This window comes from Humulus lupulus, chromosome 7, assembly GCF_963169125.1.
Source record: "Humulus lupulus chromosome 7, drHumLupu1.1, whole genome shotgun sequence".
Classification (NCBI taxonomy): Eukaryota; Viridiplantae; Streptophyta; class Magnoliopsida; order Rosales; family Cannabaceae; genus Humulus; species Humulus lupulus.
The window spans coordinates 176,584,114-176,602,551 of record NC_084799.1 but is presented as its reverse complement, the minus strand read 5'-3'; the positions used below and the strand labels follow the sequence as shown (position 1 = coordinate 176,602,551).

Below are 18,438 nucleotides of genomic sequence, written 5' to 3'. Positions count from 1 at the left end.
TTTTTTAATAAATGGCTAATATTCGAATTTATTAAAACAAAATGTTAAGTCTGATATGTCTTGTATTTACCTAAAATATATATAAGAATTATGATAAAAGTTCTTATAAATTTTATCAATTGGGAATTCTTAGGCTTTAAGTATCCAAAGATTAATTAGCTTTTAAGTACCTAAAGTGACAAGTTTTGATATTTTAACATTTATTTTAATAATGATCACTTGATATTTAAAAATATAAAATTTTGACCTATAAATGCTCCAATTAAATTAAAACTTACATAATATATAACTTAGTAATTATAAACAAAAAAATACTCGTACAATACAAAATTATTCTATTATTACCATTTAAAACACCGAAATCTCAAAATAAGACTTCCAACTTCTTAAATTTTAGTATTATTACACCCTTAACTTTCACTACAAAAAATAGAACACTTTGCAACACATTTTTGTGAAAGACTACATTGCAAAAAATATACTTTCCACGAAACATATTATTTATTGGATGGTATTCTCATATAAAACACACCGAGGATACAATCCACACATACATTTTCATAGAAGATAGAATTTTATAACTCTAAGATTAATAACTTTTTTTAAAACTTTCATAGAAGAGATATATCTTTTTTTTTTAAAACTTTAAGATTAATAATACGTAATTGATTTAGAATTGTTTTTTGACAACTAGTTTTTTTTATATCTTAGGATGTATGAGTTTGATAAAAATACAGATGTATTAAAACAAACTTGCGAAACCAAAAAGACACTTATTAGAAACCTTTAATCACTAACCCTAAACTCTTCACAAAATTGATATAACCTAACCATACAAACAAATTCGTTTTCTATATTCTCCTTTTTCCAGCAAATATATAAAATTATATATATATGTGAATTCTCTTATAGGGCTTCAATTTAAACCCTACCAGTGGGGCTTTCATTGTTCTCTATCCGTGAATATTTTTCGGCGTGATTTTTTTATGACCGTGTATATTGTAGCTATTTAGAGCATTCTGCAAATTTTCAGAAAATTCCGAATAGTTTATAGTACCGAAAATTAGGTTCAAACATGTTGTTGCACGCGTGACTAATTTTTTTTATACGCGTGGAAAACAACATGTTTGAACCTAGTTTTCGGTATTGTAAACTATTCGGAATTTTCTGAATATTTGCAGGATGCTCTAAATAGCTACAATATACACGGTCATAAAAAAAATTGCGCCGAAAATTATTTACGGATTGAGAAACACTGAAAGCCCTACCAGTAAGGCTTAAAATAAAGCTTGTCCTCTATATATATATAAATATATATATATATAGATGACAAACTATATATATATATATGTGAATTATCTTATAGGGGCTTCACTTTAAGCCCTACCGATAGAGCTCTCATTATTCTCGACCCGTGAACAGTTTTTGGCGCGATTTTTTTTTATGACCGTGTATATTGTAGCTATTTAGAGTATCCTGCAAATTTTCAGAAAATTCCGAATAGTTTACAGTACCGAAAACTAGGTTCAAACATGTTGTTGCACCCGTGACTAATTTTTTTATGCGCATGGAAAACAACATGTTTGAATGTAAATTATTCAGAATTTTCTGAAAATTTGTAAGATGTTCTAAATAGCTACAATATATATGGTCATAAAACAAAGTCGCGTCGAAAACTGTTCACGGTTCGAGAAACACTAAAAGCCCTACCGATAAAGCTTAAAGGAAAACTTCCATAGAAGAATTATCCTCTATATATATATATATAAGTATTCTGGTTTCATGAAATTCCGCCAATAGAAAACTACAAGTATAAAGACAAAAACTAGTGCTATATAGATCTAATTGTTTAATAAAAAGTGTACTCGAACACCATTCAGAAATTAGTGAATATTTAAATTGACAAATAAAGATTTATTGTGCGACAAATTATTAAACATATAATTATTTTTGTTCGTAAAGAAGTCAAAACCTAATAAGACGTTTGAATAAATAGGCAGAACTCGTGTAAAGGCAATAGTGGTGTTCTAAAAGTGAATGATACATGCTACCACAGATCGTAGAAAAGTAAGTGCTCATTTCTTCATGCTTTATAAAGGAAACATAAAGAAATTGTTTTTTGTTTTTTAAAGAAATAAATAGTAAAAAATAAAAATAAAAATTGAATACTATTAATTGTAGTGTGTTTGCTAGTGGAAACCAACTCAAACTCCACCACATATCGAACCTTTTCCATACACTTATATGCTTTTATCTGTTCACCACGTATCCATGCCCATTTTGAGTGGTAACCGTGGACTCTGTATGTAATCCACTTACTATAAATAAAAAATTAACGTACGGTGAACCTAGCTACTCGATCGACCGATATTATATATATTCCCTCATATATAAAAGTGAATACAGTTACTATTGAGTAAAAGTAAAAAAACTTTAACATAACTAGTAAATTTAATCGCATATATAAGAGACATGCCATCATTAGGCAACTACTGGCAAATTTAAAATTTAAAATAACCTTATTAACTATTCGAGGAAAAACTATAAACTTTTCTATAATATATAATTTTGATATTATTCATTCAACTCTTGTTATTTTTCTTTCTCGAAATTGATAGTGTTTTTATTATTACGTATATGTTATGTAATATATGTTAGATTAAAATGAAATATAAGCATATGAACAATTCTATATACCTCCAGCCTTTGCAATTGATAACTTTGATCTAGCTTTAGATCTACAAAAGAAAAGAAACATGAATTAGAACTAGTACACGAACTCCCAAGCTCTCACTAACTTTTTTAGATGGAGTTATTGAAAGTCAGAATGAGCAGTGAGTTTGGGGACCGGTACTCTATATTTATAGAGTGAGACCTGCCATCAGAGTCTCTGCCACAGATTGAGATATTTTATCAATCAGTTGGGATATGAAAAATCGGGTAACAACAAAATCAGGTAACAAACAATGTTGACCATTAATTAGAATATTTTGTCAATAAATTAAATATTGACTTTAATATATTAAATTAATTAGTTGTAACAAATTGATTTTATATACCAAATCTAAATAAATATTCTAACATTCTCCCACTTGGTCAGTATTTAAATTAATGTATTACTTAAGCCTGACGATCATCCCTGTTAGATAATAAACATATGAATCATGGCGATAGGTCCTCTTTTTGTGACGAGTATTATCTTCCATGTATTACAATATATTTATTACATAACAATGTAATTTATGTGGCTATGTACTTAAATGAATGAACCCTATGTTTATTCAAGTCCTATGAAGATAAAATTTTCTCAAATAAAATTAAGATGCACATAAATATGAGAAAACATTAAAATAAGAGTTTCATTGATAATAACTTCAGTTTGTACAATAAATTTACATAAGGGAACCAAGTCCCATGTTCACTACATGATCCTTGAATTTATGAGGTGACAAGCCTTTCGTCATAGGATCAGCAATCATCAATTCAGTGCTAATGTGTTGAATGACCACTTTATTTTCTTTAACACGTTCTCTCACGGCTAAGTACTTGATGTCGATGTACTTGCTTCGACTACCAGTCTTGTTGTTCTTAGCCATGAATACAACAGCTGAATTGTCGCAGAACATTCTCAATGGCCTAGATATAGAATCTAAAACTCTAAGGCCTGAAATGAAACTCTTTAGCCATACACCATGCGATGTAGCCTCAAAACACGAAACGAACTCGGCTTCCATAGTAGAAGTAACAGTCAAGGTCTGTTTGTTACTCCTCCATGATATAGCTCCACCGACAAACATAAACACGTAACCAGAGGTTGATTTACGTGAATCAGTACAACCAGCAAAGTCTGAATCTGACTAGCCAACTACTTCTAGGTTTTCGGTTCGTCTGAACATGAGTTTGTAATCCTTAGTACCCTGAAGATACCTCATAACTTTCTTTGCTGCTTTCCAGTGGTCTAATCCCGGGTTACTCTGAAATCTTCCTAGCATTCCGACAGCAAAGGCAATGCTGGGTCGTGTGCACACCTGAGCATACATCAAGCTTCCAACAGTAGAAGCATATGGGATGTTCTTCATTTCTTCCTTTTCAAAATCATTCTTTGGACACTGGCTCAAATTTAATTTATCACCCTTAACGATAGGAGCAACACTTGGTGAACAATCTTTCATCCGGAATCTCTCTATAACTTTGTTAATGTAGGTTTCTTGAAATAGACCTAAGATACCTTTGAATCTATCTCGATGGATCTTAATGCCAATGAAATAAGACGCATCACTCATATCCTTCATCTCAAAGTTCTTTGAGAGAAATTGCTTCACCTCATGTAGCATGCCCTTATCATTGGTTGCAAGAAGAATATCGTCCACATATAAAACAAGAAAACAAATCTTACTCCCACTGACCTTCTGGTATATACATTGATCCATGGCATTTGATTCAAATCCAAAAGAAGAGATGGCATCATGGAATTTTAAATACCATTGACGGGACGCTTGTTTTAAACCATAGATGGACTTCTTAAGCTTGCACACCAAATGCTCACCATCACTAGAGGAGAACCCTTCTAGTTGTTTCATGTATACCTCCTCCTCTAGGTCACCATTTAGGAAGGCAGTTTTCACATCCATCTGCTGCAGCTCTAAATCGAAATGAGCAACTAATGCCAGGATAACTCTGAGGGAATCTTTCTTAGATACCGGAGAAAAGGTCTCCGTGTAGTCAATTCCTTCTTTTTGAGTGAATCCCTTAGCAACGAGTCTCGCTTTGTGTCTCTCAATGTTGCCTAATGAGTCTTTCTTTGTTTTGAAGACCCATTTACACCCAATAGCCCTCACTCCATTAGGCAACTCAACAAGATCTCAGAATCTGTTGCTCTTCATAGAATTCATTTCTTCATTCATGGCATTGTACCACAGTTCCGATTCTTTGCTATTCATAGCATGTGAAAACATTTCTGGATTATTTTCGGCTCCAATATTGTAGTCAGATTCTTGCAAATACACAATGTTGTCACTAGGTATCGCCGATTTTGTTGTCCTAGTGGATCTTTTAAAGGCTACACCAGCAGGCTCTTGAGGAACGGGTGGTTCAGGTTGTTGTTCAACAATTATAGGCAACTCCTGAACAACTTGATCCATTTGAACTTCAATATTGACTTGTGGATCTTCAACAATTGGCTGTGGTGGTTCAACATCCATTTGGACTTTAAGGGTGTTATGACCCACAATCAATTTTGCTCTTGAGGTAGAGGGTTCTGAAGGATCTTTCTCTGAACCTAAGTTCTTAGATTGATCACTCCCACTAATCAATGCATTTTCAAGAAATTTTGCATTCCTTGATTCCACAATCCTAGTGCTATTAGATGGACAATAAAACTTGTAACCTTTAGACCTTTCGGCGTATCCAATAAAGTATCCACTTATGGTCCTTGGGTCCAATTTATTTTCTTGTGGATTGTATACCCTAACTTCAGATGGGCATCCCCAAATGCGTACATGTTGCAAACTCGGTTACCAACCTTTCCATAATTCGAAAGGAGTTTTTGAGACTGCCTTTGTTGGAACTCGATTTAATATGTACACGAATGTCTTTATGTAATGACCTAACTACTCTAGACTTTGGACCATTAACGAAAACTGTACATGTTATATTATTTCATTTAATATAATATTAGATTAAATAATGTGACAAAATGTGATTTGTCACACCTTGTAACATATTATTGAGAGTCACAAAATTGGACACATGTGTGTATCCAAATGTGACATATTTTGGAGTTACAAAATCAGTTACAAATTTATAACTCCCAAATATTACCCAATAATGTGTATATTATATGTTACACATTTGAGACTGGATTTCATAAAGCCATATGAGAAATGACTGATAGAGATGTGATTTTAACTCCCATATTATGTATGGAAGTTACAAAATCAAGTGGGAATAAATTGGAACGTTTTGGAAAAAAATGAAAAAATTTGTTGCTGAACTTGACTGAGCGCCGCAGCGCCTGGAACAAGCGCCGCGACCCTAGTGGCTGACAGCTTCTTTGAATTTCGGTTTTTATCCAATTTTGAACGTTTCCAACAGCTAAGTAACTCCCAAATCTCTATTTTAATTCCATAAAACATCCAATTAAACATTGGTAACAGCCATGGGGGTTGGAGGAATTTGAAATTCAAAGGGGTATCTCAAACTCTATAAATAGGAGCCTAATGCTCACTTGTAAGACACACCATTTTTCATCCACAAAGCACTTGGCTGAAAAATACACCAAAAGGCTTGATAATTCCAGAGAGCTATTTCCTAGAGAGATCCCTTAGTGCTTAGAGAATAGGGGGAAATAAACTTTTGGACAAAGGTTTTGAACCTTGTTCAAGTTGGTGATCCCCACTACTCTACACTTTGGTTGTGTGAGAGTTTGTTTTGTGTTTTCATTCTTTTGTTCTTCTTGTTCTTCTTATTTACTCGTATTGTTATAGTATTGAGTTTGTAATCTTCTTCTTCTACATCTTTTTATTTACTTGTATTTTGAGCAATTGAGTTGTAATACTCATTTAATCAATATTATCTTGTCCATTGTATTTTTGCCTAGAGTTGTATTTGGTTTTTCCATAATTCCATTGAGCAATAATACATATTTTCCTAACAATCAAAAGCTTAATTTCCTTTTCAATGGAAGGAGAAACCATGGAGATTTTATGAGGTTCCAACTTTGAAAAGATGGTAAGATAAGGTAATGCTCTTCTGTGGTTTTCTTAGAAGATCTAATGGTTTTCATATAGTGATAGAAATGAGAAGAAGAAAAGTTTATAAATGAGATTCATTGTTTTCTAATCTCCTTTGTTTTTTAATGGTTATATTAGAAGATAATATAATATCTTGAGTTTTTGTTATATGTGATTAACTTGTAAATAATCTGGTAGATTATTGGGTAGTATGCTAGCATGTCATAGAACTTATTTTGTGTTAATGGGAAATTATTAGAATGACAACTATGAGTTTTATATGACTTGTATAAATATATTGATTTTGTGAATCAATAGAAATATGAAATCATATGTGTATGATATTATTAATATGAAAACATGAATTAGTCATATATTGAAATATAATCAATACATTTCATATATATTGACAACAATGTGAAATTATATTGAAATATAATCATGCAAACATTTGTGAGATGTTAATATGTTTATCCTATGTTATTGCAATGTGATGAGTTACCATTTATTTGGTAAATAAAGAGAATTATTTGAGAAATTAAATTTCTCATTTAAGTGTTGACCATCTCATTTTATGAGATAAGAAAAGATGAACCTAAGGGGGTTACATCTTTTAATGGTTGTGTCTTGCCATTGCAAGAAAATGGATCAAGGTGGATTCAAAAATTGTTGGATGACATGTTGACTCAATAGACTTAAAGTCTAGAGTGTGGTCAAATGAAATATATTTGAGAATTATTTAGTGACAATAATTCTTAAATATTCAATGAGGAGACATTTCAAAATTGGAGAAGCAATTTTGAATCTTTACACCAATGGTGAATAAAAGAGAACTTTATTCATTTTGGTTAAAGATGGTGATATGTTTAAATTAATCTCAATGAGGAAATAATTTTAAACAAAAACATAAGAAATCAAAGTGTTTAAATAAATCAATGAGGGCTTATTTTCTTTGATTTAAAGTGTTTAAAAAATTGACATCTTCATTTTGATTTTGATGAGAAAATCAATGGATGTCAAATTGATGTCTTCGAAAGAATCTCAAAGAGACTCTTAAGAAATACACAAAAGTTGTTTAAGTGATTTTGAGATTATTTAGACAACTAAAAGTAAAAGTTGCTTTGAAAGAAGTGTGCCTTGTTTTAGCAAGTAAATAAATCAAGATAAACATTGAGGTTTTATCTTGAGAGTTTATCATGTGGCATAGAGGACTCATGATGAACTTTGAGAATCATAGGTCTAGATTTATCTTGGAGGATAAATGACTTATTAGAAATGAAGAGATTTCTATTTTAAAGTGATATTTTATTATCATTATGTGAGAAATGTTGGGGTGATGCTCCAAAGTTAATCAATTTATTTTGTTGTTAATCATTTGATTAATTTGGTCATCCTATCAAATAGGTGATTTGAATTCCACATTCTAAATCACATTGGCTATATATGTGTATAGAATGAACAAATCTAGACATGTTTGGTGTCTAAAGACATTGTTTGTAATATTTTGATTCAAGAAGGAATCAATTTAAACATAAAGGAGAATTTTATAAACAAAGAGGTTTCTAGAATTAATATTCAAGGAAAATGTTTATCTTGGATATAAAACTATAAAATAGTGGGGGCGTTGACTATGGTCAAAATCACTATTTTAAAGGGGTAACTATTTTAATCAAACTATGGCTAGCAACAAAGTTTGAATAAAATAATGAGAGTGTCTAAGTATGCATACATGAGAAAAGAAAAGATTCAAATGGAATCATTTCTACATCTCAAGGGGTGGGACTTAGACTCCCTAAAGAGATTCACGGTTGATGGTAACCTATCTTAATACTAGTAACCAAACTAGTATTAGGTTCAATAGGTAATAACAAGTCAATCAAGTGAATAGATAGTAGTACTCCAATTTTGTCCCATCTGAGATATGAGTACTAGTGTGTTACCAAATTGAGGGTTAAAACCGAAAGGCTTTTTAATAGAACTCAGTCTTGAAAAGACAAGTATTTTACGGTAACAAAATACTGTAAGAGTTCTACCTATATAGACCTAGGGGTGGTGCCGCCCCTCATGAGAATTGGGAGTCATTCTCAAGAAAAGTCTATGAATGGAATGTGCACATGGCCATTAACGGTGCAAAAGCGAGACATTGAGGTCTCAAGTGAACATAGCAAAGGTGTGTGTGTTATCACCGGTTTGTTATCAAGGGATAGTGGTTCAATGCTTCTACAACCAAAATTTCAACAAACTTTGTAATAATTACACTAAGGTAAAATTCAAGTCGAAAGACATTTTACTTTATGCACCAATGCAAAGGTTTCTATAGAGAGTGATTATTTAATCAAGTGGGGGAATATTATATTTTAATATAATGTTTGATTGATTAAATAAGTGTTACAAAAAGTGATTATTTAATCTAGTGGGGGAATGTTATATTATTTCATATAATATAATATTAGATTAAATAATGTGATAAAATGTGATTTGTCACACCTTGTAACATATTATTGAGAGTCACAAAATTGGACACATGTGTGTATCCAAATGTGATATATTTTGGAGTTACAAAATCAGTTACAAATTTGTAACTCCCAAACATTACCCAATAATGTGTATATTATATGTTACACATTTGAGATTGGATTTCATAAAGCCATATGAGAAATGGCTGATAGAGATGTGATTTTAACTCCTATATTGTGTATGGAAGTTACAAAATCAAGTGAGAATAAATTGGAACGTTTTGGAAAAAACTGAAAAATTTTGTTGCTGAACTTGACTGAGCGTCGCAACGCCTAGAACAAGCACCGCGGCCCTAGTGGCTGAACTTGACTGAGCGCCGCGGCGCCTGGAACAAGCGCCGCGACCCTAGTGGCTGACAGCTTCTTTGAATCTCAGTTTTTATCCAATTTTGAATGTTTCCAACAGCTAAGTAACTCCCAATTCTCTATTTTAATTCCATAAAACATCCAATTAAACATTGGTAACAGCCATGGGGGTTGGAGGAATTTGAAATTCAAAGGGGTATCTCAAACTCTATAAATAGGAGCCTAATGCTCACTTGTAAGACACACCATTTTTCATCCACAAAGCACTTGGCTGAAAAATACACCAAAAGGCTTGATAATTCCAGAGAGCTATTTCCTAGATAGATCCCTTAGTGTTTAGAGAATAGGGGGAAATAAGCTTTTGGACAAAGGTCTTGATCCTTGTTCAAGTTGGTAATCCCCACTACTCTACACTTTGGTTGTGTGAGAGTTTGTTTGTGTTTTCATTCTTTTGTTCTTCTTATTTACTTGTATTGTTATAGTATTGAGTTTGTAATCTTCTTCTTCTACATCTTTTTATTTACTTGTATTTTGAGCAATTGAGTTGTAATACTTATTTAATCAATATTATCTTGTCCATTGTATTTTTGCATAGAGTTGTATTTGGTTTTTCCACAATTCCATTGAGCAATAATACATATTTTCCTAACAGTACATAGACACTAAATTTAATCAATATTATCTTGTCCATTGTATTTTTGCATAGAGTTGTATTTGGTTTTTCCATAATTCCATTGAGCAATAATACATATTTTCCTAACAGTACATAGACACTAACTTTTAATAAACTTACAAGTGAAATAATCATTACTTTATTAAAGACTTGTAAAAACAAATGTTAAACTACATAAAACTTTAAGTAGGATATGAGATCCCATTGTTTTTAAAAGAAAAACATAACATAATTTTAAATAAATGGATTACATAGTAAAGTGCGGAAAATACATATAAAACCATAGTTAAAGAAACTTCATCCTCAATCGAACTCTCGGCCCTTCGATTCCATTCCGCCTCAATACACATTTCCAAGCTTCCAAGAACCTTTCCCGCCACCAAAGCTATTTTCCTGCACATGTAAACATAAAGGAGTGAGCCTAATGCTCAGCAAGGAAAACCTAACACATAAACCATATACATAAAATTCATAATGCAACATAAAACATATCATAAACATATGTTACACTTACTATAATGGCCATTATTACTTGGGGTCCTATAAACTAAACAAGTCATATGCCCATTAGATTTGTGGGGCTTGCTAGCTAAGCAAGTCATATGCCCATAAATTTATTGGGGCTTGTTAGTTGTACAGGTCATATGCCCAAGTCTACAAACATACATAACATCACATAAATCATAGGTTAATCATAACACATAAATTATAAGATAACACATAACATAACATATAGAATTCTATCCTATTTTCCTTACCAAAAGTACCGGGATATGAGAACAGATTTGGGACTTTGGAACACTCCTAAGAACCATAAATGGAAGGGTGAGTATACTAAAGAGAATGAGATGAAAAGAATGGACGAACTATACCATCAAGAATATACTTACCAAAAACCTTATGTTCAAGGTCTTAGATTTCCTATCCAAGAATAAAGAATAAAGTTAGGACATTGAGTAGAAACTATAAGAACTTAAAGAAAAATAATACCAAAATGAACTAGAGTTCGGAATACCTTGAATGATTTTATGACCAATCTAAACCTTGAACCGAAATGTGCTATAAACCTTACTTCCCAAGTGTTTGGTAAGCTTATAATGATTAAGCTTATAATCCCCAACCCAAGTGTTTATACTCTCAATAATAACCTAGCAACTTGCAGCCTCTGAACTTAGCTTGATGAGTGAATAAATGGCTGGGTACTAGGTCCTATTTATAGAGTTCAAGGATGAAAAGATCTTCATTTAACTTGAATAAAAATAATGGCTTTTAAGTGAAATATATTTGAATTATTGTTCAGCAGAGGCTGAAGACTCGGTCAGAAAGATGCTGGACTTATCAAGAGGTTAAAGATTAAAATGGGAATGTTTTCAAAAACTTTCAAAATTATACTAAGGGAGCCGATATATCGCCCCTTGTAGGTGATATATCGCCTGGGCCAGCATGCCCGAGGCTCGTCGAGGTGCTCGTGCGAAGTTACGTGTTTTCGTATCCCCGTACTACGATATATCGCCCCCTATAGCTGCGATATATCGGCATACGCTGAATATTTAAACACGAAATTGCACATTTTAAGCTTAATTTGAATTGAGTAAACAGCCTTGACTAAGTCCTCTAACGTTTTCAAAGCTGCTGACAGACCCTAGGATATTCAAATATTACTCTTAATAAACTTATTCCTCAAAAATACTTAATTATCAATAAAATACACATGACAAGTGTTACTTTCTTATTGGGTCTATCTAAACCTTATAATATAATAAATATCATCATCAATATCAGTCATAATAATCAAACCTTAGGTTAAAATTAATATTCTTAAACTATAAGTTAAACTTAGAAAATCTACAAGTGTTACTATGAGTGTCCAAATAAATCCCAATCTGAACCAAAATCCACAGTCATAAAAATACTACTACTATTACTATTATACTACTATCTAACTAGCTGAGTGAAGTTCTTGGACTCTACACTTTAGAGCTTCAGTCCATAAGGATGTAGGAAGTTTAGGGTTGCTGCTAAGCATACTCCGCACCATGTCCATCAATGTTCGGTTTCTCCTTTTTGTAACACCATTTTTCTCGGGTGTACCGGGCATGGTATATTGGGGAACAATCCCATTTTCTTGAAGAAACTTTGCAAAAGGGCCAGGTGCTTGTCCATCTTCAGTGTATCTACTATAATATTCTCCACCTCTATCTGATCTCACTATCTTAATTTGCTTATTGCATTGTTTCTCTACTTCAGCTTTAAATATCTTAAAGACATCTAACGCTTCGCTTTTGTTATGAAGTAAGTAGATATACATGTAACGTGAGTAATCATCTATGAAAGAGATGAAGTATTTCTGACCATATGAGTCCATGTTTGGACTACATATAACAGTATGTATGATTTCTAATAGGTCGGAACTCCTATGGACACCACTTTTCTTAGACTTGGAGGTATGCTTTCCCTTAATGCAATCCACACAAGTATCAAAATCAGTAAAATATAAGGTATTGAGTACCCCATCTTTTACTAACCTTCTAATTCTATCAATGGAGATATGTCCCAATATCCAGTGCCATAATGTAGAGGAATTCTCATTCATAACACATCTTTTATTGCCAGCGTGAACGTGCACATTATTATAAGTGGTATTATTTTGTAAATTAAGGCAGTAAAGACCATCAGACAAAATACCATTTCCAACACATTCAGATTTATTATATAACTTAAAAGATTTGTCTGAAAATGTAAAGGAAAAACCAAAAGGTACAAGTCTTGAAATAGAAATCAAGTTTCTAGAGAAACTTGGTACATAAAATGTCTTTTCTAACTTTAAAACAAAAACCGCTGCTTAAAACTAAATGGCACGTTCCAATAGCCTCCACATGTGAGCCCATCTTGTTTTCGGATAAGATGCTTTGCTCACTTCCCACTGGCTTCCTTAGGTTTTGGAAACCCTGCAAGGAATTTGAAATGTGAATTGTTGATCCAGAATCAATCCACCATGTGTTAATATTAACATTAGCCATATTAGATTCATAACATACGAATGAAATTGGATTACTTTTGTCATCCATCCATTTCTTGAACTTGGCGCATTCCTTTTTCGCATATCCCTTCTTTTTGCAGAAGAAACACTTGATGGAATCCTTCTTTATTTCGCCTTGGGAAGACACTTTATTTTTCCCCTTGTCCTTCTTGGATGGTTTGCGTTTCTTGCCTTGGGTGGCCATGTGAGCACTTTCACCTTGTTCCTGCAGGAGCCTTGCTTCTTCTTGAGCACACATGGTTATCAGTTCATTGATACTCCATTTGCCCTTATGTGTGTTGTAGGAAATTTTGAAAGGCCCGTATTGAGGTGGAAGATTGTTAAGGATGTAGTGGACCAGGAAGGTTTCAGGAATGACTACATCGAGCTTCTTCAGTTGAGCAGAAATGTCCCTCATCTTTGAAATATGTTCTCTAACTCCTTTGACACCAGTGAGTTTTGTGGATGAGAATTGGTGGATGAGGTTGTTGTAAAGTGGTTTGTCTGAAGTGTCAAACTGCTCATCGATCAGTTTGATCAAGTCTTTGACTTTCTCAGGTTGCTCCACCGATCCACGCATTCCCAGAGGGATCTTGGACATAATGAACATGATGCTGAGGCGATTGGATTGCTCCCATTTTTCATATAGTGCGATCTCAGCAGCAGTGCTAGTCGCAGTGATTGCAGTAGCTTCGTCCTTCCTTATTGCGTAGTCCATGTCGGCACAGCCTAAATGAAGAAGAACTCGTTCTTTCCAGATTTTGAAATTATCACCCCTAAGCTCAGGAATTTCGGTAAGGATTTCAACAAAACTAGAGGATGATGAAGAAGTTGGATGAATAGGATTACAAACTTAGATTTTGAAGATTGAGCTTAATGAAGTCATGTTTTACCAATGTATAACATGCTGAAGAATGAAATTTTATTAAACGAAAATTGCCTGTGGGCTAAATTTTTAATAAAATTAGATGTATAGGATGATAGATTATTCAAACGAATTATTTGGGATAAATTAAGGTTTGATACTTCTATCTAAATTAAACTTTATGATAAAACTATTAAATTAATTTTCATAACTCCTGTGGGTAAATTAAGAAAAATAATTTAATATATTATCCTAATTAATTATATAAATATAATAAAATCCCTGTGGGGTAAAATTATTATATCTATATAATTAATCACAATTTATGTCCATTATGTGATCCTTTCAAGAATATATAATTATATATAATTAAAGATGCTGTGGCTACTCCCTAATTATGTAAAATTATATGGTTCACTAGGCATTATGTTTCAGGCTCTAAGGAAACCTAAGAACAATTTCGTTATAACATAATAGGCAATCACAGAGAGTAGTGCTCCTAGTGTGGTCGTTCTGAAGATCATTAAAAACCGTTCTAGATTGAGCATTTGTCTCAGTTTCATGCTTTCTTATGTCAACCACAAAATTGTTTATGAATTATTCATAATTTTATTCACCCTAAATGTTTTATGAATAAATTATGAATATTAATGTGCTAAATATTATTCAACCTATCTTAATGTTTGAATATACTCTAAATATATCTAGCACAATAATGGAATATATAACGTATTTAAAATTATAAAGTCATACATAGAAAATTAAAGATAATTATACTTAGAATAAATTTGCATGAATAAAATAATCATACAATTAGCATAATTAACTATATGTACGAAAATAAATACAATAATTCCATATATATGCTTGGCAGAAATATTCATGTTAAATAAGACAATAAAATTATTTATTGATTTGGTGAATTAATAAAATAATTGTACAAACTTAATTGTAAAACAAAAAATAATTACATTCTTAAAGTAGCACAATTATTTAATATTGCATGAATAAAAGAAATATACCATGCAATAAATACACCAAAATTAAGTAATTACACATCTTAATTAATTTCCAAATATATAATTTACCAAAATTATATGTTTTAATTAAATTTGCAAAAATTAAAAATGAAATTTATTATCTAAATAAGCATTAAAATCAAGAAAATAATAAAATCCCAAAATAAATAAAAAATGTAATTTTTCGGAATTTTCTTCAATTTTTCTTAATTTTTTTAAAAAAATCTGCCACGGGGAAAACACACGTTTTCCCCTTAGAATTGTCAAATGACCCGTCAAACGACAGGTCGTTTATTGTGCTGTAGGTGGGAAACAACATGTCGTCATGTCATTTCCCCTGTAGTTTGCCGTAAGCCTTGTCAAAACGATAAGTCGTTTTTCTTCATAAACTCAAGAAACGACATGTCATTTCTGTCGTCTTCTTCAGCCATTCGGGTCGTTTTGACCCGATTTCCTGCAAACGGGTCACGGGACCCGGTCTCCAAACCCGACTGGAAAACCCCATTTTGACGTTGATTTTTAAGATTTTAAAGCCCAGATCAATTAGAAAACCTTATATGAAGAGATTTATGGCTTGATATTGATTAAAAACCAACAAAAAATCGAACTTTAATATCAAAATTGTTTTTGGCCATAACCGGATTCGTTCAAAAAATTCAGCAACACAATGAGTTGGAAAACTCGTTTTTAATGCATAAATTCTTTTGAAAAATATAAACTTAAGGATTTCTAATGATGTGGAGATTGAAAAACCGGTGTTGAATAAAAAAAAAAAAATTAAGGCATTAAAAACTTTCGGGTATGTACACAAATGAATATATATGTGAATAATTATGTTTATATTGCCAAAAAATGTTAGATATAACATATACGTAAACACAAAACAATACAAACACAATCAAATTACCAAAAGAAAATTTTGAGATATACGGTCAATACATATCCGAAAATTATAGATATATATATGTGAATATGAATATAAATATAAATGCATATATAAATCAAATAAATATATATATGCAGATAAAATTAGCAAGGCAGAGATGATTATGGCGACTAATACCAAATGTTAGATTAAAATGAAATATAGGCATATGAACAATCCTATATACATGTAGGCGGAATAATATATAGAATGAACATATACAAAAAGAGGATCGAATATTGTATACCTCCAGCCATTGCAATTGATAACCTCGATCTAGCTTTAGATCTACAAAAGAAAAGAAACAGAAGTTAGAACGAGTACATGGGCTTCCAAGCTCTCACTAACTCTTTTAGATGGAGTTATTGAAAGTCAGAATGAGAAGTGAGCTTGGGGACCAGTACTCTATATTTATAGAGTGAGACCTACCATCAGAGTCTCTGCCACAGATTGAGATATTTTCTCAATCAGTTGGGATGTGAAAAATCGGGTAACAACAAAATCAGGTAACAAACAATGTTGACCATTAATTATAATATTTTGTCAATAAATTAAATATTAACTTTAATATATTAAATCAATTAGTTGTAACAAATTGATTTTATATACCAAATCTAAATAAATATTCTAACAATATAGACATAAAGAGAGATTCTATTTCATGAAAAATTGTAGAAATTAAATTCATGAGAATATATCCATTTTCTTTTTAGAGAGTTTTTAGAAAGATGAAAATATAAAATGGATCAAATACACAAAGTTTTTTTTTGAATGTTAGGAGTTACTTGAATCTTAATAACTGATGGACTAATATCAGATATAGGTATAGGAACGTCATAGCCACCCGACTGCAACCATAACAATTCATTGAAAGCAAGAAATTTAACATAAATGAGTCATAAACTCAAAAATAACACAACAACAACTCAAACTCACAACAAACATTATTAGGATTAGGCTTAGTCTGTTACTCTGATATATTTTCTATTAATAAGTAACAAACCACGCTTGTTACATTTTGTTATTGTAACAGACATCCTTGCCTATATATACTGTAACCCATTCTAAGTCAAATACACTTTTTTAATTTTTCTTTCATTGCCTCAATTTACCTAATATGGTACAGAGCCAGGTTCCCCTTTCTTGATTGAAAACGATGGCCAGTCTAAGCACCAGAAACACTACAAATCAAAGCTAGATCCCTTAGCTCCGGAAACTGACTACATTGCTGTTTCTCGCACAGTCTCTCGGAGAGTTCAGACATCCGCTGTCAATGGTGGTCTTGCTTCTTCTTCCAATCATTTTGACCCACTCATCAACAACGTTGATCAACCTGCACATGATGATTTTAGTCATCCCTATTACCTCAGCACTGGAGATCACCTTGGTATGCTCATTGCATCTCCTACTCACTAAAACACATTTTCAATCTTGGAAATGTTCCATGACCATATCTCTCGGTGCCAAGAACAAAAGGGAATTTGTAGATGGTTCTCTTCCCAAACCCCCATCAACAGTTCCCATTCATAGCTCCTGGTTAAGATGCAACAACATGGCCATGTCATGGATCTTAATTTCCATTTCCAATGAAATTACGGATTTAGTGATGTACCTCAAGACAGCTGTGGCTATATGGCAAGAAATCACTGATCGATTTAGCGAAGGGAACGATCCTCGCAATTTTGAAATTAAGCAAGTTCTTTCTCAACTTTGGCAAGGAGATGATGCTGCCAGTGCCTACTTTTGCAAACTCAAGGATCTTTGGGATGAAATAAATGAATACCACTCATATACAATCTACAATTGTGAAGGTGGCAAGAACAATCTCGATTTGTACAATCGGGATCAGGTTTTGCTATTCCTAGCTCGTTTAAATGAGTCTTTTCACTCCATTAGAGGTCCAATTATATTGATTGAACCTTTTCCCTCTCTTGCTAAGGTTTTTTCTATGGTCATTCACGATGAAAGGAAACACAAGATTGGCACATCTATTACTAACAATCTTGTTGCCACCATAGTTACTCCAAAGACTCAGAATCCATCTCTGAATTCACCACATAATCCCAATCCTCCATCCACTCTTTCGACTACTGCAACTTCAAGAACTAAGAAACCAAGATATACTTGCTCTCACTGTCACATACCATAGCATCTTGTTGACAAATGCTTTTTTCTTCATGGGTTCCCTCTTGGTTATGGTGATAGGAGGAAACAAAGTGACAAAGCTCAAGCTTCTCAAGTCTCTACTTCCTCTACTGAACCAACTAAGAATGTTGATTTTAATGAAATTTGACAAAAACTCATGACCTTAATGTGTCAACAGCTCCAAAGCCAACTGAATACTAGCTATGTTGCACATGCTGCTTCAAACTTCTATGGTAAAA

The 18,438-nt window shown here is 32.5% G+C and overlaps 1 protein-coding gene across 1 annotated transcript; it reads left to right on the top strand.

The window, feature by feature from the left end:
* The first annotated feature begins 17,498 nt into the window (after positions 1-17,498).
* Positions 17,499-18,203, top strand: LOC133792392 (uncharacterized). The gene has a single exon (XM_062230294.1). It carries the CDS (start codon positions 17,499-17,501, stop codon positions 18,201-18,203), a length of 705 nt encoding a protein of 234 aa, XP_062086278.1.
* Positions 18,204-18,438: the final 235 nt, after the last annotated feature.

What these genes read in the sequence shown, in the direction of transcription:
- LOC133792392 (XM_062230294.1), top strand. Translation starts at nt 17,499, where the DNA reads ATGACCATATCTCTCGGTGCCAAGAACAAAAGGGAATTTGTAGATGGT.